General features: G+C 39.8%; 3 protein-coding genes across 3 annotated transcripts; 2 read left to right on the top strand and 1 right to left on the bottom strand.

Moving 5' to 3' along the window:
- The first annotated feature begins 323 nt into the window (after nucleotides 1–323).
- On the top strand, nucleotides 324–2,571 carry LOC114427800 (uncharacterized). Its single transcript, XM_028396015.1, has 9 exons — nucleotides 324–604; nucleotides 670–803; nucleotides 916–1,009; nucleotides 1,096–1,289; nucleotides 1,553–1,641; nucleotides 1,723–1,791; nucleotides 1,925–2,029; nucleotides 2,251–2,325; nucleotides 2,401–2,571. Exons 1-9 carry the CDS (start codon nucleotides 366–368, stop codon nucleotides 2,569–2,571), a joined length of 1,170 nt encoding a protein of 389 aa, XP_028251816.1. The 5' UTR covers nucleotides 324–365.
- A 749-nt stretch (nucleotides 2,572–3,320) lies between these two features.
- LOC114427799 (trichohyalin) lies at nucleotides 3,321–19,133 on the top strand. Its single transcript, XM_028396014.1, has 40 exons — nucleotides 3,321–3,728; nucleotides 4,944–5,141; nucleotides 5,243–5,326; nucleotides 5,404–5,508; nucleotides 5,591–5,746; nucleotides 5,827–5,970; nucleotides 6,060–6,203; nucleotides 6,383–6,526; nucleotides 6,694–6,837; nucleotides 6,925–7,044; nucleotides 7,135–7,254; nucleotides 7,358–7,405; nucleotides 7,484–7,510; nucleotides 7,751–7,861; nucleotides 7,947–8,200; nucleotides 8,240–9,221; nucleotides 9,365–9,502; nucleotides 9,795–11,181; nucleotides 11,401–12,922; nucleotides 13,250–13,589; nucleotides 13,779–13,841; nucleotides 13,927–13,953; nucleotides 14,053–14,100; nucleotides 14,226–14,267; nucleotides 14,349–14,417; nucleotides 14,487–14,534; nucleotides 14,681–14,728; nucleotides 14,813–14,851; nucleotides 15,307–15,339; nucleotides 15,430–15,477; nucleotides 15,576–15,617; nucleotides 15,715–15,759; nucleotides 15,841–15,882; nucleotides 16,347–16,394; nucleotides 16,736–16,777; nucleotides 17,418–17,459; nucleotides 17,532–17,573; nucleotides 17,653–17,697; nucleotides 17,776–17,808; nucleotides 17,912–19,133. Exons 1-40 carry the CDS (start codon nucleotides 3,719–3,721, stop codon nucleotides 17,995–17,997), a joined length of 7,110 nt encoding a protein of 2,369 aa, XP_028251815.1. The 5' UTR covers nucleotides 3,321–3,718; the 3' UTR covers nucleotides 17,998–19,133.
- A 1,549-nt stretch (nucleotides 19,134–20,682) lies between these two features.
- fabp7a (fatty acid binding protein 7, brain, a) lies at nucleotides 20,683–21,585 on the bottom strand. The gene is made up of 4 exons (XM_028395054.1): nucleotides 21,468–21,585; nucleotides 21,217–21,389; nucleotides 21,034–21,135; nucleotides 20,683–20,910 (listed from the first exon to the last, which is right to left on the bottom strand). The coding sequence occupies exons 1-4, from the start codon at nucleotides 21,538–21,540 to the stop codon at nucleotides 20,860–20,862; spliced, it is 399 nt and encodes a 132-aa protein (XP_028250855.1). The 5' UTR covers nucleotides 21,541–21,585; the 3' UTR covers nucleotides 20,683–20,859.
- Between the last annotated feature and the right edge of the window lie 1,183 nt (nucleotides 21,586–22,768).

Genomic DNA, 22,768 nt, shown 5'->3' with positions numbered 1-22,768 from the left:
AGCTCACACATGCCTCTGCACCTACAAGAGAAGAGAATCCAGCAGGGAACAGGTAAGTCATTGTTTCACCTTTTATTTTAGAGTAGGTCATCTTGGCTTGCTACACACTAGAATCTGTTTCATTGTATGTCATGTGAATCATAATAATACCTGTGTGTCCCTCATCTGATTTGTGTAAACACTGTAATGTATTTGTTGTTTGTTTTTTTGCAGGGCTCTTTCTATTTTGAAGTAAGATGGAGGAATCTGAAAATATGCCACAAGTGAAGGTGTTTTCTACTGCAAAGAAGTCAATGAGTTTTCTTATGAGCCCCGAAGTAACAGTAAACCAGATATTCCATGCTAATCTAAGTCATGGCAAAGTAATGGCAACCTGCTGCACAGATGAGTTTTATCACTGCCCCCAGAGAGGTGAGATGGTAAGCCACGAGTTCAGGAGACAGCACAGAGAACCAGAAGCTAGAGGAGTAACTGCTGTCGGGGTGGATCTCCATCACCAACCTCCAGAAACCACACAGAAGGGCACAAGAGGAAAATGCTGCTGTTGTAACTGTAGAGCTAAGCAGTGTGAAACTGCAGAGCCGGCACACGGGAATACAGACAGGTAAAATACACCGATAAGAAAAGTTTATAAATGAATGTATATATTCAGACAATGTCTGTTTTAAGGGAGGATGAGAACAAATCTAAGCTTCAGAGTGATGAAGAGGAAGAACTGGAGCCACCTTTGCCGTTGAAAGCAGACGGTGACTGGCAACACCACAGTCCACACCTCGCTCCTCAGCATCACATGCACAACTATGGTGAGGACAACATTTGTTATTTCTTCTTCGTTTATTAAAAAGCTTTGTGTTTTTTAGAGATTCAACAAATAACTTTTACATGGCTTTATTAAAATGCAACTATACCCTGCAGGAGCACTGCAGCACCCACTCATCAGATGCACACCACAGCCATATTACCACTCTGCTCCCTGCCAGCACAGGAGCCCCAAGCATCCACAAAACTGGTAAACACACATCAGTATAGAAGAAACATTCAGACATAAAACGGTGAAGTTGGAGCAGCCTCTCTTTTCCTTTCTCACTGCTTCAGGCGTCAAACTCATGGCAGCTTTATAAATGACCACATGGCTGAGGCAGGAGTGTCAATCAATGTGCCTCAGTTCTCCGTCCCCCCTGTGGAAGGTGTCTCACAGGTCAGCGTGCTGAACCTGAACTCAGCAGGAGCAGAGGAGCCTCGGTCACATCCACAGGAGAAAAGAATGATTAGTGTGTCTGATGAGTGTCGTAAGTCACCTCATATATATATATAAAAAAAAACACACTTGCTTTCTGACAGGTGGATAAGGTGGATAAATGATGGGCTTCTCAGTCGGGGTGTGACTAATTGTAAATAATGTATGTCTGTATAAACTTGCTCATCATGCTCGTGTGCTTGCTTGAATGAAAGAAAAATACATAAGCTATTACTAATAGAGCACAAGACCGCAGGCGGTCATGTCAAAGTGTCTTGTTCTGCAGGTTAAGTCTGTGTACTCCCTCTCTTGCAGGAAACATTTTCATAACTTACTCTTTGGACACGTCCTCAGAGATGGTCCCCTTTGTAAATTTCCTAACAAAGAACGGTTTTCGACCTGCTGTAAGCTACAATGTTTGAACACAGATCGTTCTTTTTTCCACATGAAATATTCTTCTCACAGCTTCAAATTAAATTCCACAGATCGACTTACTCGACAACCCCCTAAGGCGCATGGACATCAACAAGTGGGAGGACAGTTATCTAAAGGATGTAAGTGAAGAGCATAGTTGTGGTTTAGTATTGTAGCTTTATCTAAATTACATGTAATGCAGGCTGATTTTGTTCATACCGTATTTATTCTGTTTTTGAGGCAGTGTGTGACGTGTGTGTGTTTTTTAAACAGCCATCCACCTTGATAATCATCGCCATAAGTCCTAAATACAAGGCAGACATCGAAGGTTCTGTGGTGGACAGCCATGGTCTGCACACTAAATATATTCACTCAATGGCAAGTAAAGATTTCATAGTTATCATTTACCTAAGGTGTTAAAATGAACAGTGGAAATGTGAAATCAGGAAGTCCTTGCTTTCAGTGGGCAGAAAATGATTTCTTTCTTTAAATGTGTTCATTATATATTAACTGTTAATCTGATCCGACTGATTCAAATCATACAAACAAATGTAAATGCATGAAGCTAAACTTTAAAGATAATCTGACTTTTTTTGCAGATGCAGAATGAGTTCATCCAGCAGGGCAGCTTGAATTTCAGATTCATACCGGTTCTCTTCCTCAATGCATCCCAGGTCAGAAAACATTTACCTGATTGTGTGCGCCTTTTCCTTTAAATTTACACAGTCTAATCTACACCCTCCAAACAGAAGCATGTCCCATGTTGGCTTCAGAACACACATGTTTACCGCTGGCCACAGGACACAGAGGATCTGTTACTCCGCCTGCTGAGGGAGGAGAGGTACATCCCTCCTCCCGTTCCTGTGGAGCTCACCCTCATCATCAGGCCTGTGGGTATGAGCGCTGCCGCTACACTGTAAATACACCAGCATCTGTGCAGCTGTTTAGTGTTGATGTTCAGGCTTGATATTCTGAGCTGTGTGTTCTGTCCATAAAGTGTGTCAATAAAGTCTCTCTGTACAGATGACATAGTTTGTTATTTCAACTAACCTGTCATGAGCTTTGGGCAGATTTAAGGACATATTACAGACGCTTAATGACACAAAAACAAACACCTCAGCTTGGAGACGTACAACCTCATTTAACTACCGACTGTAGAGCTTCTGTGACTTCAGCAGTTTGCTTCTTCTGCCAGCATGTCAGTCTGAAAGTTTCACGAAAACAACCACCTGCCTTCACTGCTATAGGCAACTGCACTTTGCAAAAATCGCCACTAGGTGGCACTGTTTTAATGCACAACCTGGTTCTTTTTTGTGTGGGGTCATTTGGGGTCAAACTTGTTTTTGCAGCTGTCTCATGAGTAATGAAAAACAAACAAATAAAGCAGGCATTCTCCCTTTAAATGAATTATTAAAAACACTTTTTAAATATTAAGTTGTTGTCCATTCCTCCTCTTGATCACCTGATTTGTTGTTTAGGATTTCAGTGACAGCCAGCAGAGGTTCCCAATTCGCCAGCTGAGCGTACACACTCTTCAACCGCCAAAAAAGGCCTGCCAGAGCGACTGGTGTGCAGCGCTAAGAATAACTTGGACTTTCTGGGGGGCGGATTAAGTTACACTGAAGCCTCTCTGCTCTCTGCTCTGACCTATACCCATGTGAGGCACCAATAACACTGGGTGGGATATTCAGTCTGTTCCCCCTCTCCCTCCCCAGCCCTCTGCTTAGCTTGGCTCTTTCCTCCCCCCCTGCGCTGCTTTGCTTTGCTCCAAACTGTCCCCATCTTCAATGCTGCCACTCCGGCAGCTCCAAATTCCCCAGCACCTGTAAGCTTAGAATTTATGCTTTATTTTCTTTTTTTTAATCCTGGTGTCCAACCTGTGGAAGACATGGGTAAAGAGAGAAGACTGTGATAACTAAATGGACCTGCAATAATTTACTGACTGGGATGCTTTTTTTGACTTGAAAACTTGATACTGATTCACTGAAGCTGTCACCAGTCAGTCCTGCATGAGGAGGCTTTGCCCCCAGCTTGGAGGATCCTACCTGAAGTAGACTCCACATCACCATGGCTGAAGGTACGACTGTTATTAAAACAAGCTGTTAATAGTTCTCAAAACACTCATATATGATCTGTAATAAATAAACAGCAATGTTTTGATTGGCGTTGTCCTCTGCGGAAGATGTGTTGAAAGTCAGTTGCTATAAATACCAGATATCATGTAGCCGGTGTATTAGCAGGGCTCTCCTGTGACGGACGTGCTGCAGCACAGCTCTGGATTTTCAGCCATAGTGGAAGAGGAGCTCAGATTCTGTGTCAAATGAGCAATATTGTAAAAATACACAGCCTTTAGAATGGCACTATAAATGGGAATATTCTGTATTTGAATCTTGCTAGTGCCTTTTAATATTTATACAAACTTTTTATGTGTTCTAAACACTCTAAGTATCTTTATTAGTCTCAAAATTTGAGATTTTGTTCACAAATATTTTGTCTCCTGAAGCTTCATGGCCGAGAAAAGTGTAATACCAGTTTGTTTCAAAATATATGTCATGATATAGAAGGTATTTTTTTACGATTCACCATTTGTAAATGTGAAGGTAAGCCATGAGTCTGGTTGTTCAGGTTTTTGGCACCTGAGCCAAGTTGGAAGGTACAGTAACTTAGATAGTCTGACATTTTAATAGCTGATGTCAAGGAAGGCTGTCATGAAATCTGGTGTGTGGATAATCTTACCACAAAAGCTGGAATGACTCCAGACAAGAAACAAAAACAAACAAAAGGAAAGGTGCACCTGTGCTGATTTGCATATAGAGATTATTATTAACGCACAAAAAGAGACACAGTAACTACATTAGACACACTGTGTGCATAGTGTAAATCCTCTGTTTAACTATAGAATACCCTCCACCTGTTGGTGTGAGGAAGATCAGTTGAGAAAGGAGGTTATAAGAGAGTGCTGTTAGTGCAGTTAGCTTCATCCTATGAGCATGTGTGCATAAGCTTTACAATGCTTACAATCATTTTGCTGCTGTGGATCTAGTTTTCTTCCCTGATCTGAAGCATGCATAGCTCCACTGGGAGGAAAAACAGGAGTGTGGCATGTTTATCAAATCAAAACATGTCAATCAAAATGTGAGTGGATGCATTCACTGAGGGAAAGACTATTGCACCCTCTGGTGGACAAATGTAAATCAATATGCAGTACATTTTCATGGACAAAATACAACTAGTCTACATGTGGCCTCAACCATAAGATCTGACATTATTATGTCTCTGTTCACACATATAGGAGCTAAATCCGCCTCCCACCCTGCAGCCGCTGCATCCAATGGAGCAGCGGCCCAAAGCTCCCTCAGATCCAAAGGTCTGGGGCTGCTCAGGAAGCTGAAAATGTCTGTGGAGCTGCTCTTTGCTCTGGCTGCTCTGCTGTCCTGGGTGGTTGTAGGTGTGGTGATGTTTGACTTTGTGGAGTACAAGGCAGTCCCAGGTAGGTCAGAGAAATATAAAAAGAAAACAAAAACAAAAAACAAAATCTCTTCACGGCATTAAATTTTCGTCATTTTCAACAAGTTTTTAATTATTATCCAGATGTTCAGCAAATCATTACGGATCCTGTTCAAGCTGTAAACGATGCTGTTGATGAAGTGACCAGTCTGTTTAATAAATTTCAAGGTATAGTGGCACATTTACTGTTTTGTTTGTTTGTTGTGTATGCATGCAAACAACTCATTTCCTTTTCTTTTATGCAGAATGTGCACCTGATTTGAGCGACCCCATGTCTGCTGCCACGTACGCAGCTGAGGAAATATCGGTGGCAAAAGATGGAATTGTTCGATACTTTTCAGACGAGGAAGGTGAGACATACACACACATGCAGAATCACAACAAAGGAGCAGCCGAATGTAAACGTGAATAATCTCTCTCTCCAATCTACAGGGACCTTCTACCTCAGCTACGTCGACCCTGTGGTCATTGGTAGACGAGCCTTCCATTCAACCAATGACTTCATGTGTGGAGTGGTGGGCCCCTTCAGGGACACACTCTCTGCTGCTGTGGATACCATATTAGATACCATAACAGATATAAATAAAGGTAAACTGCAACAACTGTTTGATCATTGAATCTGTCTGATGTGCTTATTAATTAAATTCAGTCGTCTTGTGTTTTCTCAGGAAAAATTGATCTTAGCTACATTGACCCTGTTGTAGTAGGCAGAGGTGTCTTTAGTGTTACTAATGAGCTCATGAACGGACTAACAGCCTACATCCAGGATGCACTCTGTTACATGATGGACACTACACTGGATGTAGTGAAAGGTACTTACTCTCTCTTCACATCTGAAATGACTTTTTGTATGCAATGTATTATGTATCATTTTGAACCTGTTTATTTCCTGTTTTTTTAGGAACCACTGACGTTAGCTTCATGGACCCCGTGGTCATTGGCAGAAATGTCTTCACTATTACAAATGACACCGTCAGTGGACTAGTGGGCTATATCCAGGACTTACTCTGTGCCATCCTAGACACTATCCTGGATATAACTAAAGGTATCCCCTTTGTGCTTTCTGCTTTTTATTCTTTTTTATTCATGTTGTGTAAACGATTTAAACTACTCCTAAAATCTGTTTGATCTCTACTGGACTAAATTGATACTAAAATGTTCAGTTCTTAATGACTTTCTTGAATGAAATAACCCTCTCCCCTGAATATGTGTTGTTCTCTTCAGGGACCACTGACATTAGCTTCATTGACCCCGTGGTCATTGGTAGAAATGTCTTCAGTAGTATAAATGACACTGTCAATGGACTAGTGGGCTATATCCAGGACTTACTCTGTGCCATCATAGACACTATCCTGGATATAACTGGAGGTACTGCCTCTGTGCTTTCTCCTTTTTATTACTTGTGTCCATATTGTTTAAAACTACTCTTTAAGCCTGTCGTCTCACCAGATTACATTGATACTAAAAGCTCTAAAGTAAGATTTGTTGGATGAAATAACGCACTACTCTCCCCTGAATGTGTGCTGTTCTTTTAGGACAAACTGACGTTAGCTTCATTGACCCTGTGGTTGTTGGCAGAAAAGCCTTCAGTGTTATTAATGACTTTGTGAGTGGAATAGCTGAATACATCCAGGATGTGCTCTGTGCCATCTTGGATGTTATACTCGATGCATTAAAAGGTACCGTATCTGGCATTTATCTACAGTATTGTATTTTGCCAGCTGAAGATTTTCACAGACTTTATTTCTTTTCCTTTGGTTAATCAGATATCGAGGAAGCTGTGGGCTTCAGTCCCATGTCTGTTCTGAAGACAGCAGCAGAAATCACCAAAGAACACACAAACATGCTTGTGAGCTACGTCTCCTCAACACTGATTGGGGAACAAGGTCTGTCCTAACACATAGCATTTATACATAACATATTGGGGGGAAAAAAGATGAAAAAAACTAAAATATTCAGGTGTTTGGATTTTTCAGGGATCGTACCTGAAGTCTCCATTGACCCCATGAAAGTTGTTGAAGACGCTGTGCTGGAGTTCACAGACAAGAAAGATCTGTTCATGGCTTACATGTCAAGCATGCTTGTTGGTGACCAAGGTGTGTTTGTTTAGTGTTACTGTTATTATTTTATTATATATTATATATTATAATTGGCAAATGGTTGTTTGATTCCTAAAAAATACACATATCTCCTTTTTAGATGAAAGTGCAGCTTCCCCAGCTGATATCAATCTTGTAAGAAGAAAAGGTGAGTATTTTTTCCTATCTAGAAAATGAATTCCTTCCTGTAACAATATGTTAAATGTTCATTTTCTTTGCAACACAGGGGAATTTCTGCCACCTTTAGAAAAAGGTAAGAATATTTTTTCTACCAAATAGAATACACATTACTAAGTATTATCTACTGTATGTATAGAACATTGAATAGTATTATCTACACTACATGATTAAAAAGCTAATACCAGTATATCTCCTACACTGGCCCTTTAAGTTTGTAGTCTACTCCAACTCCAGCTTTATACTCTTTAAGGTCAGGTTAATAAAAGACTGATTCCATCAACATCAGTTAAAAGTGATTTTTTTCATCTTGTAGTTGCAGAGACCTTGCATGAAGTAGATGAAGCTGCTCAGACAAAAACTGAAGAGGTGGAGGCAGAAGCTCCCTTTGAAGTTGCCAGTGAAGCACAGGCAGAGGAAGAGGAAGGTATTCACCTTTTTTCTTTAACAGTTACATTCATTAAATTGAAAATCAATAACAGGAACTAAATTTGTTGCTATCATATCACTAGTGAAACATGTCCACCTTGAAGAAAAAGAACCTGAACCATCACTGAAAGAAGTGGAAATCATTGAAGAGGAGGAAGAGGAGGAGCAGGAGGGAAAGGGCAAAGAGGTTGTTGAGGAGGAAGAAGAAGAGAAGGAGGAAGGTGTAGAGCAATTGGAGAAAAAGGAAGAAGAGGTTGGGGAGGCAGAAGAGGGTGATGGTACAGAGGAACCCATAGACATTAAGATAGAGGAGGCTGTGGTAGAAGAGGAGGAGGAGGTGGAGGAGGAGGAGGAGGAGGAGGAGGAGGAGGAGGAGGAGAAGGCCAAATCGGAACAGATTTTGGCAGAAGAAGCAGAGGAAGAGGAGGCCAAAATTGAAGATGTTTTGGTAGTGAAGGAGGAGGAGGAGGAGGAGACTAAAACTGAAGAGGTTTTGGTAGAGGAGGAGGAGGAAGAGGCCAAAATTGAAGATGTTTTAGTAGAAGAGGAGAAGGAGGAGGAAGAGGAGGAGGAGGCCAAAACGGAACAGATTTTGGTAGAAGAAGAGGAGGCCAAAATTGAAGATGTTTTGGTAGTGAAGGAGGAGGAGGAGACTAAAACTGAAGAGGTTTTGGTAGAAGAGGAGGAGGAAGAGGCCAAAATTGAAGATGTTTTAGTAGAAGAGGAGAAGGAGGAGGAAGAGGAGGAGGAGGCCAAAACGGAACAGATTTTGGTAGAAGAAGAGGAGGAGGAAGAGGAGGCCAAAATTGAAGATGTTTTGGTAGTGAAGGAGGAGGAGGAGGAGGAGACTAAAACTGAAGAGGTTTTGGTAGAAGAGGAGGAGGAAGAGGCCAAAATTGAAGATGTTTTGGTAGTGGAGGAGGAGGAAGAGGCCAAAATTGAAGATGTTTTGGTAGTGGAGGAGGAGGAGGAGGAGAAGGCGAAGGAGGAGACCAAAACTGAGGAGATTTTGGTAGAGGAGGAGGTGGCAGAACCCAAAACTGAAGAAGATTTGGTAATTGAGGAAGAAGCAAAAAGAGAAGATGAGGTAGACATTAAGATAGATAAAGATCTAGAAGAAGAGGAGGAGGATGGTGACGTAGAAGAGCCACCTGTCCAAGAAATAGATCTTAAACTTCTGTTGTTTAAAAACGACAGTGCTATTCCTGTATCTGATGAAGAGGAGGAGTTCTCCGACATTATTGAGGATCTCGATGAAAACAACAACAACAGTGAGAGCAGAAAGGCTGAACTGAAACGAAAAAGGAAGACTATAAAATTGTCTCACAGACAAGAGCGCCTGGACAAATATATAAAAGGTATAAACTCGGTAAAGACCTGTTTATTTTCCAAAGTGCTAACTGTGTGCTAAAGTGTTTCAAACAGTGCTGCTGTGTCTAGATGGAGCTACAACTCAGAGGCACAGGAATATAACATCTATACCTCATATTGCTGTTTACAGAACTCGAAGCTGCAGAGCTTGAAAAAGAGGAGAAGGAAGTGGAGGAGGCTGTAATCATAAAACCAAAGGAAGAAAAACAAAAGGAGGAGGTCAAACTCAAGGCAAAGCCTCTTCAAAAGAAGCTAAAGAGAATCAAAGGTACATGAAATTACAATACATGGTGGATAGAAGTGTTTGCATATGACATGTATTGATTCTTTTCCTTCTGTCTATATACCGTGTGTTCAAAATATGAAATGTCACATCATGTTGTTACATTGTTTATTTGGTTTGCTGTGCACATTGAACCTGTTGGTCCAACTAGTACATGGTTCCATAAACAAAAAAACACATTATCTCTGCACAAAAAGGCACAAAATGTGTCACTTATCAGTTGGTTACAGGTCTCTTGCAACATATCATGAACTGAAACTTTCATTATTTGTTTTAGAAGAAGAACCAAAGAAGACACCTTTCAAAGTAGATGTAAGAAAACTGCTTAAAGAAAGGAAAAAAGAAGAGAAACCTCTGAAAGAGGAAGGAGAACTCAAGAGACCATCAAAAGAAAAGAAAGAAGTCAAGACACCTAAACCAGAAACAAAACTACCTCCAAAAGAAGAAAAGGACGTAAACGAACCGCCGAAAGAAAAGACAGATGTTGAGAAACCTCCCAAAGAAGAGGAGGGAGATAAGAAACCTCCCAAAGAAACAAAGGAAGCAAAAAAAACTCGCAAAATAGAGAAGGACATGAAGAAATCACCTAAAGAAATAAAAGACATCAAGGCACCACCAAAAGACAAGAGGAAGGTCAAGAAACTTCCCAAAGAAGAGGAGGAAGTACAGAAATCAACTAAAGAAGAGGAGGATATAAAGAAACTTCTAAAGCAAAAGAAGAAAGTAAGAAAACCACCCAAAGAACAAGAAGTGAAGAGACCACCTAAAGAAGAAGTCAAGAAACCTCCCAAAGAGGAGAAGGATGTAACAAAACCACCCAAGGAAGAAGTCAAGGAACTTCCTAAAGAAATGAAAGAAGTCAAGACACCTCAAAAAGAAGAAGAGAAAATTAAGAAACCTCTCAAAGAAAAGGAGGAAGTAAAGAAACCACCCAAACAAAAGAAGGAAGTCAAGAAATTTCCCAAAGAACTCAGAAAACCTCTGAAAGAAGAGGAGGAAGCAAAGAAACCATTAAAAGAAGAGGTAATAAAGAAACAACCAAAGGAAGAAGTCAAGAAACCTCCAAAAGAAGAGGAGGAAGTAAAGAAACCTCCCAAAGCAAGGAAGGAAGTCAAGAAACCTCTAAAGGAGGAAGAGGAAGTAAAGAAACCACCAAAAGAAGAAGAGGTAGTAAAGACACCAACCAAGGAAGAGGTCAAGAAACTTCCTAAAGAAAAGAAGGAAGTCAAGAAACCTTCAAAAGAAGAAGAGGAAGTAAAGAGACCATCCAAAGAAGAAGTCAGGAAACATCTGGAAGAAAGGAAGGAATTCAAGAAACTTCCTAAAAAAGAAGAGGAGGTAATAAAACCACTCAAAGATGAAGTCAGAAAACCTCCAAAAGAAGAGGAGGAAGTAAAGAAACCACCAAAAGAAGAAGAGGAAGTAAAAAGACCACCCAAAGAAGAAGTAAAGAAACATCTGAAAGAAAGAAAGGAAGTCAAGAAGCTTCCTAAAGAAGAAGAGGAGGTAATAAAACCACTCAAAGGTGAACTCAGAAAACCTCCAAAAGAAGAGGAGGAAGTGAAGAAAACACCAAAAGTAGAAGAGGGAGTAAAGAGGCCACCCAAGGAAGAAGTCAAGAAACTTCCTAAAGAGAAGAAGGAAGTCAAGAAACCTCCAAAAGAAGAGAAGGAAGTAAAACAACCACTCAAAGAAGAAATCAAAAAACCTCCAAAAGAAGAGGAGGTAATAAAACCACTCAAAGAAGAAGTCAAGAAACATCTGAAAGAAAGGAAGGAAGTCAAGAAACTTCCTAAAGAAGAAGAGGGAGTAAAGAGACCACCCAAGGAAGAAGTCAAGAAACTTCCTAAAGAAAAGAAGGAAGCTAAGAAACCTCCAAAAGAAGAGGAGGAAGTCAAGGAACCACCAAAAGAAGAAGAGGAAGTAAAGAGACCATCCAAAGAAGAAGTCAAGAAACATCTGAAAGAAAGGAAGGAAGTCAAGAAACTTCCTAAAGAAGAAGAGGACGTAATAAAACCACTCAAAGATGAAGTCAGAAAACCTCCAAAAGAAGAGGAGGACGTAAAGAAACCAGCAAAAGAAGAAGAGAGAGTAAAGAGACCACCAAAAGAAGAAGTCAAGAAACTTCCTAAAGAAAAGAAACCTCCAAAAGAAGACGAGGTAATAAAACCACTGAAAGAAGAAGTCAAGAAACATCTAAAAGAAAGGAAGGAAGTCAAGAAACTTCCTAAAGAAGAGGGAGTAAAGAGACCACCCAAGGAAGAAGTCATACAACCTCCAAAAGAAGAGGAGGAAGTAAAGAAACCACTAAAAGAAGAAGAGGAAGTTAAGAGACCATCCAGAGAAGAAGTCAAGAAACATCTGAAAGAAAGGAAGGAAGTCAAGAAACTCCCCAAAGAAAAGAAGGAAGTAAAGAAACCTCCAAAAGAAGAGGAGGTAATAAAACCACTCAAAGAAGAAGTCAAGAAACTTCCTAAAGAAAAGGAAGTCAAGAAACCTCCAAAAGAAGAGGAGGACGTAAAGAAACCACAAAAGGAAGAAGAGGAAGTAAAGAGACAATCCAGAGAAGAAGTCAAGAAACATCTGAAAGAAAGGAAGGAATTCCAGGAACCACCCAAAGAAGTCATACAACCTCCAAAAGAAGAGGAGGAAGTAAAGAAACCACCAAAAGAAGAAGAGGAAGTAAAGAAACATCTGAAAGAAAGGAAGGAAGTCAAGAAACTTCCTAAAGAAGAGGAGGTAATAAAACCACTCAAAGATGAAGTCAGAAAACCTCCAAAAGAAGAGGAGGAAGTAAAGAAACCAGCAAAGGAAGAAGAGGGAGTAAAGAGACCACCAAAAGAAGAAGTCAAGAAACTTCCCAAAGAAAAGAAGGAAGTAAAGAAACTTCCAAAAGAAGAGGAGGAAGAAAAGAAACCACCAAAAGAAGAAGAGGAAGTAAAGAGACCATCCAGAGAAGAAGTCAAGAAACATCTGAAAGAAAGGAAGGAAGTCAAGAAACTTCCTAAAGAAGAGAAGGAAATAAAGAAACCTCCAAAAGAAGAGGAGGTAATAAAACCACTCAAAGAAGAAGTCAAGAAACTTCCTAAAGAAAAGAAGGAAGTCAAGAAACCTCCAAAAGAAGAGGAGGAAGTCCAGGAACCACCCAAAGAAGAGGTCATACAAACTCCAAAAGAAGAGGAGGAAGTAAAGAAACTTTCAAAAGAAGAAGAGGAAGTAAAGAGACCATCCAGAGAAGAAGTCAAGAAACATCTGAAAGAAAGGAAGGAAGTCAAGAAACTTCCTAAAGAAAAGAAGGAAGTAAAGAAACCTCCGAAAGAAGAAGAGGTAATAAAACCACTCAAAGAAGAAAAGAAACTTCCTAAAGAAAAGAAGGAAGTAAAGAAACCTCCAAAAGAAGAGGAGGTAATAAAACCACTCAAAGAAGAAAAGAAACTTCCTAAAGAAAAGAAGGAAGTCAAGAAACCTCCAAAAGAAGAGGAGGAAGTCCAGGAACCACCCAAAGAAGAAGTCATACAACCTCCAAAAGAAGAGGAGGAAGTAAAGAAACCTTCAAAAGAAGAAGAGGAAGTAACAAGACCATCCAGAGAAGAAGTCAAGAAACATCTGAAAGAAAGAAAGGAAGTCAAGAAACTTCCTAAAGAAGAAGAGGAGGTAATAAAGCCACTCAAAGATGAAGTCAGAAAACCTCCAAAAGAAGAGGAGGAAGTGAAGAAACCACCAAAAGAAGAGGAAGTAAAGAAACCTCCAAAAGAAGAAGAGGAAGTAAAGAGACCATCCAAAGACGAAGTCAAGAAACATCTGAAAGAAAGAAAGGAAGTCAAGAAGCTTCCTAAAGCAGAGGAGGTAATAAAACCACTCAAAGATGAACTCAGGAAACCTCCAAAAGAAGAGGAGGGAGTAAAAAGACCACCCAGGGAAGAAGTCAAGAAACTTCCTAAAGAAAAGACGGAAGTCAAGAAACTTCCACCGAAAGAAGAAGTCAAGAAACCTCCCAAAGAAGAGAAGGAAGTAAAGAAACTTCCCAAAGAGGTGAAAGAGATCAAGCAACCAACAAAAGTCACTCAAACAGGTACATGCAGCACTGTTTCACATCTATAACCTGTTAACCTTAAAGCACCAATCACAGGGAGCCTACATAATATTATAATGTATGCATTTTATATGCAATTTCAACTTTCAATTTGTTCTTCCTGTCAAAGAGTATGTATTAGTCCAATACCAGCCATACTGTATATTTGACTCAATCTCTTGTTAACAGAAGGGCTTCCCAAAAATGTCACACTGGTGAAAGAGAGGGTAAAAATAGTCCCTATGAAGAAAGGTAACCCTGTTTTTTTCATGATTTTTTACAGTCAAGACTTTACTCAATTTTCCTAATCATATCATATCCACCTTTCCTTTTACAGAAGTCAAAGCAGTCACTGCAAAGACAGGTACAGCCCATGTGTTCATCAACATTAACAACAAAACCTTCTTAAATTCAAAGCATAGAGATTGAGGGGGTTAATATCATGTTCATTTGATTTGTTTAGCAGCTGAGGTTCCAAAACCAAAGGTGAAACCAGTTCTAACTAAGAAAGGTAAAAGAGAGAAGAGTTCCTACTTAATTTGATGGTTTCTGTGTCTTATTTTCTAAAATGCTGAAGATAATCCCATATTAGTCCCCTTCTCAAATTTAACTATCTTTTAATCTGTCTTAATATAGAAGCTGCTCCAATTAAGAAAAAGCCTGTGCCAGTAGTTAAAGGTGAGAGGACACTAAATTGTAATATTTCTTGCTCTAAGCTGTCTCGATATGATTTTAATGATCTTTCATAATATCTAACAGAGGCAGAAGTTCCACCCAAAAATGTCTCTTTAACAAAGGAGAAGGTGAAGGTGGTGCCACTGAAGAAAGGTAACTTTGATATCCATGCCCCAAAGACCTGAAAGTATTCATGAACTCATAATGTCATTTTTGTCTCAGTTCGTGTGACACCAAAAGAAAAAGTCACAGCAGCACCAATGAAAAAAGGTAAACTATAGTGATGTAGTCTTACATTCACTGCTCCAATATATATATTTATCCCATGAATTTATCTGCACTATTTGTATTTGTAATGTAGAGTTGCCATATTCAACCCTGTGCAGGAACACTAATATTGTTGTTTTCTATACAAGTTGAACTGCTCAAAGAGAAGAAGGTTGAGCCAGTGACTCCCACAAAAGGTTGGTTTCTCTGCTGTCTTTCATGGTTCTTGCTTCTTTTACATATTTAAACTTAGCAGTAAATCTTATCATTTATCATTATAGCACCTGTTACCAAGGCAAAGCCTGTTGAAAAGAAGAAAGGTACACAGCAGAACTGTGTGTTTGTAGTGCTTCTTTGCTACTTGCATCTGCCGTAGAAACACTATTTGTAGTATTGCTGTGTAGAACCTGGTCATGTTCAAGTAAAGTCATGGCTGATTCACTATGTAATCACAGCTGATGCCATTTGTGACATTTTCTTTGTTTTGTTTTATTTAGTAATTGCATATGTTATTTGCACCCACACATAGTTACACCAGGGTGTATTGCTTTAGGGACAACCACTATGGCTTTAAGTGCTTTTTGCATCAAGCAGAACAGCTTTCTAACATTTATGGATGAAAAAAAAGTCTCAGTCATGTCCACAAAACAAAAACATAAACCACACAGAAAGCCACACATATGCTGTGCTTTCTGTTTATCCATATTTCTAATGTTCAAGAAGAATTATAAATGTATATAGTTCTCCATTTATTTTGAATTCTTTTGTATTTCAGAACCTGAAGCCAAGCCAGTTCATGTCAAAAAAGGTAATGTCTATCCAATCAACTATTATTATTTGCTGAAGTTCCATCAGCAAAGCTATAATAATAATAATAATGTCCATTGTGTACATTTAGAAGCAGAGGTTAAAGAGGATAAACCCAAACCAGCTCACGAGAAGAAAGGTAGGTGTTAAGGTTTTTAATATCCAAATCTTTTTATATTTTTAGTCCCCACATGTGAAAATGTCATTTTTCATTTGATTCACCTCCTTCTAAAACAGAAGCTGAAACAAAGAGGGTCAAATCACTTCTAAAGAAGAGAGGTATAGCTTGCTACTGCCATCTGCCTGTAGATTATTTTATGCCTGCTATCATCTGGTGTATGACGGCACTATTATCTTAAAAATCCCATTCACTCAGAGCCCAAAGAACCAGAGGAGAAAGTCAAAGCTGCTGTTAAAAAAGGTACAAATAAATTACATTCAGTACATAGCAGCTAGTCAAAACTAAACATGTGTTAATTGTAATTTCTCCTTGATGGTCCAGCCGGGTTGAGGAAAAAAACCAAAGCAGTCCATGTGAAGAAAGGTACTTTAGTGGTGCCTCTGCAGAAGCACTAATCCAGTGTAAAAATATGATAACAGTGTTTTAGTGTTTAATGTTTATGTGTAAAAAAATGTCTCAGGAGACAAACCGCTTCAAAGCGTTTGCACTAGTGTGCACTGCACAGAGCCAGAAGCATCAAACCTGACTGACCCAACACGTTCCAAGCCTGTTTCATTCATATGCTGTTATAAATAAAATTGCATCATCATATTAAAGGGAGTAAAGGATGTCTATAAATGTCCACTGGCTGTCTGCAGAATGGTACAGATTACTTTCACAGACTAATTACAGCTTTCTAGATGCCTCATTCCGCTTCCAGCTGTGAGAAGTTAATTTCAGAGTGGCAACGCAGAGCTTCCAGCTGCAATAAGCAATGCTGAATAATCAGCTATTTGTAGCTTCCACTGCTGAATGTTCACATCTGAACTTAATTTTCCTTTCTGCAGAAGTGGAGGCTCCAAAAGAAACAACTAAGCCTGCAGCAGTAAAGAAAGGTACAGTGCTCAGCACAATGAGAGATTTGGATCTGTACATTTTTAGTTTGAAAAAAAGTTCAATCTTGATAAATTGTATATGTTCAAAGACCAGTGTGTGGGATTTAGTGGCATCTAGTGGTGAAGTGGCAGATTGCAGCCAAATAAATATTCCTCTTTTTCCAAAGCCCTGGTTGCCTGTTGCCACTTTCAAAATAATAGCATGGCCTTAGGTCATCAACTTCAAGCTGCCACTTCAGAATAAGTTTTTTAGTTTTACATCATAAATCTTACACTCTGGTCTCTTAAATGTGATGGAAATTGTGTGTTTTATCATTTACGTTTTGTCCCTGATGGTGCAGCCATGTTGAGGAAAAAGATCAAACCAATCTTTGTGAAGAAAGGTACACTTGCTTCAGTAGAGGCAGCACTTCATGTAACCAGCAGTGGTAATCTGATTACAGCATGTAATCTGGTTACAACATGAAGGCCACTGCAAACTGCAAATGTAGTTTTTTGTTTTTTTTAGTCAGGCATTTTTGCTTACAAATACATTAAAAAAGTGGCCCTGCTGAGAACATTATTGAGAACATATTATGGTAAATATGTTCTAAGATTTATAAATAAATTATATCTAACTACAGACAATATAATCAGCAGGGGGAAAAAATAATAATTGATAAATTAATAATAGTTTCATGTTTTTCATCATTTCAGAAAACATTTATTGGGATAATTGGAGCAACCCCAAGACCACATTCTAATAAAGCCCCTTTTATAAAGGGCTCATAAATCATAGCTGCTCAATTAATTGAACAATAAATACTACGAGATTTACAGATATGTTATTTACAAACCTTTTATTAATTACTATGAATTACCAAGTGATAAAGCTTTGATTTATGAACCTTTTATAAATATGTGTAGTGGTTGTGATGCTCTGTTTTTTTGCATTGCTATTCTGTGGTCCACCATTTTTATAACATTTTTAAGGAGCTAAATCAAATACAATTACATAATTCATGTTTTTATTTGTTGTTTTAGAAAAAATAGTTAAAAGGGCAGCCAAAGAAAGGAGAAGTAAAGGTACGTGCAGCAAGACAATAACACGATTAAAGCAAAAACTGTTTCATTTATCAACTTTGTTTTCACTTACAGAAGACAGAGTTCTTAAAGAGATACAGGAGTCTACAAAGAAAGGTATTGTGAAGCTGTTTCATTTGACTGGTTTAGATTCATGTTTATTTACTGTATGTACACACACAATTTGTTGTTGTAGAAAAACTGGTTGAGAAGAAAGCTGAAAAGGAGGAGACAGTTAAAGGTATAGTTCGTTTAGTTGCTGAGATTTTAAGTGGAAAGAACACTGTTTAATATTATATTTCCTTTTCCTTTTCACCAGTAGAGCCTTCCTACGACGGTTTTCTTATGGACGGTAAGAACCAGTCGTCTTTTTTGTAACACAAATGTAACTATGAGTACTGTCCTCTCTGGAGGTCAGACAGAATTGAGGAACATACTGTTCTGTCCCTCCACAGATGAGCTCCCCTACTTCCAGTGTTTCTTTGTGGACGAGGACGAGGCCCAGTTCCCATTTTACGCCTTCTCGCCGCTGCAGATTTGACACTTCAGTCTGAATCCAGTCTGAGAGTTACAATTTAGTCAATTTACTGATAATGACGAGGTCACGTCGCGCCCTGTGCTGCTGAGACACAGCCGTTGCTTGTCACCGTGCAGCAAAGGATGATGGGTGATTTTATGCGGTGGACCGTTATCTTATTTCCAGATTTGGTTGAGCTCTCGTACCAAAATACAGTGAGAGCTCCCAAACTTACTGGTGGGACTGAAAACTGAAAATGTTGACACGTTTAAAGTCTTATTAAAAACCGAACCATCTGGATGTCTGCACCGGCTCCTCAGTTTAATATTGGTGCTATTAAGGTGCCTGAACTCTCAGAATGAGCTGTGCGAGTTCAGTTTTGTTTATTTTTAAGAGTTTCTACCATCAAGTATCTTGATTGACCAAGAACACACACTATCAGTGTTTTATGTGCACACAGTGTAGAAACTTGACGTATTTTGGAAACTTTTTAAGCAGGTTCTTATGAAAACGAAAGTAAAAAAATAACATGCTGTGGGTGCATGTGTATAGAGTCAGTTTAAATGCCCTGTAATACAAGCAGGGTTTCTGTTATCTGACTGTTTTACCTAAATGACTGTCATTGGTCTGACTGATATCAAATCTACAAAAGAAGACCTGTTGACTTAACATGGTGGAGTTTATAATGTTGAAGCATCTTCAAGTGTGGATGAGATACATACATATAGCTCATTACATTTTGCTCCATGTGTTGTATATAAGATGCAGCTGATGCTGCTCCATCACTGTCTCAAAATTTTGATTCACGAAAACAAATGATAAATATTTGTTTTAATCCGAATCGTGCAATACTTAGTCTCAGTGATCATGCTATGATACTGTATGTTTGAATGAACTGTGCATGATGTGTGTGTGTGTGTGTTTTATGCTCTCCCATGTCCCTTTGAACACATTAATTAGGGTATTTAATACCAAAACAACATGTCTCTTGGTGTTACCTAATGTCATCGAACGAACCATGCTGTACATAGTTAATGGAAAGACTGCAGTTTACTCCTGTACCACAGTAACTTCACCTTCTGTAACATTTGTCATTTACATCTTCATGCTTGTGAATAGTAGCAATTTGACATTAAAAAATAAATAGCAGTGCACGTGTTGTTTTGTAGTCAATTTATTTTTGTATGTAGATTGAATTGTGCAACCTGAATAGAGATGAATAAAGATCAGCAGCTGCAGCTTTAAACGTGTTTGCTCTTGTTGCTATTAAACTAGTTTCTGGATTTTCAGTGACATGGCCCTCCCTCTGAGGTAGCTGTAGCAGTGCTGATGTGTGTTTAAATGTAAGACACACAGGGCTTTTTTGCTGGGTAATTGTAATTTTGTGGTAGTGAACCCCTATGAGGCTTTCTTGAATCCAGCCCTGAGGCTGGCCCCTCCCTCTAATCTGTGCCAGGATATGTGGGTCACCTGTTGGCCCCTCTCACTCTTTCTCCTGTGGTGAAGGAGTGAGAGGAACGGCCATGCGTGCATATATTTAATAGCTTAATGGTCTCTACGACCCTAATTCCTGGGTTATATCCCCAGGTGGCGTCGTTTTGCTTATTTTGGGTGTAGCTCCAGCTCTCCCCATGACCTTGCCACATTTAAACACCAAGCTCTAGCACCACTGAAGACAAATAGGATGAACGGAAGATGGTCAGTATTTCTCTAATCAGGGTAGAAAGGGGTTACTGCAGGGCAGCTTACATTACTGACACAGATTCCTCACAAAGAGGAAACTCCGACCACTCTCCTGGGAAGAAGCTCTAACCTATTATCTCTCCATGATAAGACCCCTTTCACCTTTTTAGTGTGTGAAAACTGTGATATTAATTTACCATTTAACTATATACAGCATAAACACTCATGCAAATAGTTTTGTGAGAGCATTTTTAGTCTAACTGGAGCATAAAGACACATTTTAATTTAAATGAATTCAGATGGCAACTGCCAAATGAGTTCCACTCCAGTTACCACGGTTTCTTTGTGTCACAGGCTATTCAGAGGTGGCCAAAGAGCTGCCCGAGTGTGTATTGAGATCAGAAGAATGGCCACTTGTAGTGATAGTGTTCAGTAGGCTGGACACAACACGGGACAGAGAGCCTTTAGCTTCCTAAAAAGATGGAAACTAATGTTCACATTTAGAGAAATCCCCTCACAGATGGACAAAGGTTTATTGACAGACTCTATTAATAGACCACTACTAACCGCTGAATATTGGATTGATACAAACTGTCGACATCCTAACCCATGTCCTCTCCTCATGTCATGCCAGCAGCGTTCAGTCACGGTTGGTCCACACACCATCGAATGATGCCTCTACGTAATGACACCACAACTTAAACCGGATTATCCCAACGCAAGTGACATCACCACCCCCACCTCCCCCCCTCCTCTAGCTCCTTGTCGTCTCTGACCATCTGTGGGTTACTAGAGGATATTCACGCCAACGGGTTCAGTGGTCACACACTGGCTGCTGCTGCACGGTCGGCTCTGGCCTGCACCGTCACCCTGCAGCTGTCACCTGGAACCGACCCATCACAGGGACTACACTGTTTCCCACGACTCCAAGAAATCTGGCACCACATACAAAGTTGCAAAGAAAGACCAAGTAACAGATCTGTCTTGAGGTTAGTTCAAGCTCTTTATTTTCCTTCCCCCCCCCCCACATGTGACAGAGAATGAAAAACTTTAGGCCCTTCATCATCAATGAATGAATTTCTTACAAAAGATTCCCCAAAATATGTTACAACAAGTGCAAATCACTGCATGCAATAAAAATATTAGAAATGCTGGAATGATGGCAGTGCTGGGATGATTTGCTCTTTCAAGTGGAGGATGAAGTTAGGCTTTCTCATAGCTGCGGACTGCCTGGACTCCCTCGAAGGCTAGCGTCTGGATGCAGGGAAGAGAAGGTGCAGCACATAATTTTACACAACAGCATCATTTCTGCTAATGAAAAGCAACTTTTCAGACAATTGACAGATGCAAAACACAGAATGTGCTATGAAAGCTTACCATCACCATCTTCCCATCCTTGAGTTCTCTGACAAAAGTTGTCTGTTTGCCGTCCCACTTCTGTGTGTGCACAAATTTGTCTCCATCCATGGTGAAGGTTGACTGCAGGCAAACAGGAAAGACTTTTTAGTCGGCTCCAGAGAACATCATCACACAGTGAGGATTAACTTTTACTCTGCTTACTTTAACATGGCGGTCATCAGGTGTGGTCTCATCAAACTCCTCTCCCAGTTTGGCAGACAGCTCAGTGTTCCTGAAGGTGCTCAGGGTCTTCACCACCACTTTGTCTCCATCCTGGGCAATCACCACTGTTGGTTTGGTGACATTGCCCACTTGTCTTGTGGCAAAACCAACACCTATGAAAGCAATATTTCATGTTATATGAGAAATATTAAGTGTTTTAAAAGAGTTAATTAAGATCTAATTTTGCTCACCCAGTGCCTTCATGTATTCATCAAAGTTCTGGCTGTCCACCAGTTTCCAGGTAGCGCAGAAAGCATCAACCATTTTTGCAGCAGTCACCGGTCTGTCAGTCTGTCCTCTCCGTGCAGTAAATCCTGAAGCCGGCGCAATGAGTCCGCCCGTCACATTAATACCGTGTGAGAGGGCGGGGACGTAAACTCGCAGCCTGAAAAGCTGATTGGATGTTTCGGGTCGCTTTGCCGGGCTGTGATTGGTCATCGTAAAATGTGCTGCTAACACATGGTTGAAGAATGAGGATCGGTCCTTACGTGCGGGACATATGATGGTGCGAGCGTATAAAGTGCGAAATTAACAGGGAAGTTTGGAGAAGCCTCCTCTCCTGGAGGAAGTGCTGTGCTGGAAGACCTGTCATCCACTGCAGAAATGCCAGAAATGTGGACCACGGTGTTTTATTCCGTTTTAAACAGTAACAATATTAACATTTTAAAAGTAATTTTTGTAAATTATACATTTGTACAGTTTTATATATTGCATTAAGATCTTATTTGGGACCTTTAAAAAATACGCACAAGAACAGGTCTGAGCATGTGGAGAACATTTTTACACTGCGTTGCAGTTTCAAAAACCAAACACTGGGGGGCAGTGGCCAGCTTTAACTGCCAACAAACCACAAAACACAGTGCTGTTATGGTATGTCATGGCATGCAGCTCAAACTGAACTCTTTACTGGCCAATCATTCCTGGAGTCAGTCAGGTCCAGTCAGAAAAATAACCGAACAAAATGTTGTCTGTGGAATAAATTAGGTCAAATGCACAGGCTGCCCTACATTAACTGGTATTCTGGACTCAGCATGACAGGCAGGACAAACATTTTAGAAATCTTAACACATGCATCTTCTGTGCTGGACAGAGGGGGTTTTTAAGAAGACAAATAAGTTATATAGCAAGAGGACATTTGTCATCATCAGGATGGATGAAGCACTTATGAGTAGCCCACAGAACAAATGACAGTGATACAGCTGGATGGACAGCTCCTCATGACAGAAAAACAAATATAGTTCATATAACCTATGTTAGGCTATATGGATTTTTCATATAGCCTAACATTACCTTGACTTTGACAGCCAACATGTCACTAAAACCACTAGATACAGTACACAGTACCATCAGAGCATATGTCTGAATTTATTCCTAATGAATAAAGTGTATTTTTGTTTTCCTGATTTGTTTGGCTGAAATATTGCAGTTTCAGAACATTTGAAGACGAGTGACAAATGTGACCCATATTTGTAATTATAAATGCTGTCTAACA

The sequence above is a fragment of the Parambassis ranga genome, chromosome 22 (genome assembly GCF_900634625.1).
Source record: "Parambassis ranga chromosome 22, fParRan2.1, whole genome shotgun sequence".
Taxonomy (NCBI): domain Eukaryota; kingdom Metazoa; phylum Chordata; class Actinopteri; family Ambassidae; genus Parambassis; species Parambassis ranga.
This window is presented reverse-complemented; position numbering and strand designations above follow the sequence as displayed.

Excerpts from the sequence above, each read along its gene's own strand:
- LOC114427800 (XM_028396015.1), top strand. The coding sequence starts at position 366 with ATGGCAACCTGCTGCACAGATGAGTTTTATCACTGCCCCCAGAGAGGT. Across the intron at positions 1,010-1,095 it reads CCCAAGCATCCACAAAACTG|GCGTCAAACTCATGGCAGCT; the intron begins GTAAACACACAT and ends TCACTGCTTCAG. Across the intron at positions 1,642-1,722 it reads AGAACGGTTTTCGACCTGCT|ATCGACTTACTCGACAACCC; the intron begins GTAAGCTACAAT and ends TAAATTCCACAG.
- LOC114427799 (XM_028396014.1), top strand. Across the intron at positions 5,327-5,403 it reads TCTGTTTAATAAATTTCAAG|AATGTGCACCTGATTTGAGC; the intron begins GTATAGTGGCAC and ends TCTTTTATGCAG. Across the intron at positions 17,809-17,911 it reads CGACGGTTTTCTTATGGACG|ATGAGCTCCCCTACTTCCAG; the intron begins GTAAGAACCAGT and ends GTCCCTCCACAG.
- fabp7a (XM_028395054.1), bottom strand. The coding sequence starts at position 21,540 with ATGGTTGATGCTTTCTGCGCTACCTGGAAACTGGTGGACAGCCAGAAC. Across the intron at positions 21,390-21,467 it reads TGAATACATGAAGGCACTGG|GTGTTGGTTTTGCCACAAGA; the intron begins GTGAGCAAAATT and ends TTGCTTTCATAG. Across the intron at positions 20,911-21,033 it reads AGGATGGGAAGATGGTGATG|ACGCTAGCCTTCGAGGGAGT; the intron begins GTAAGCTTTCAT and ends CCCTGCATCCAG.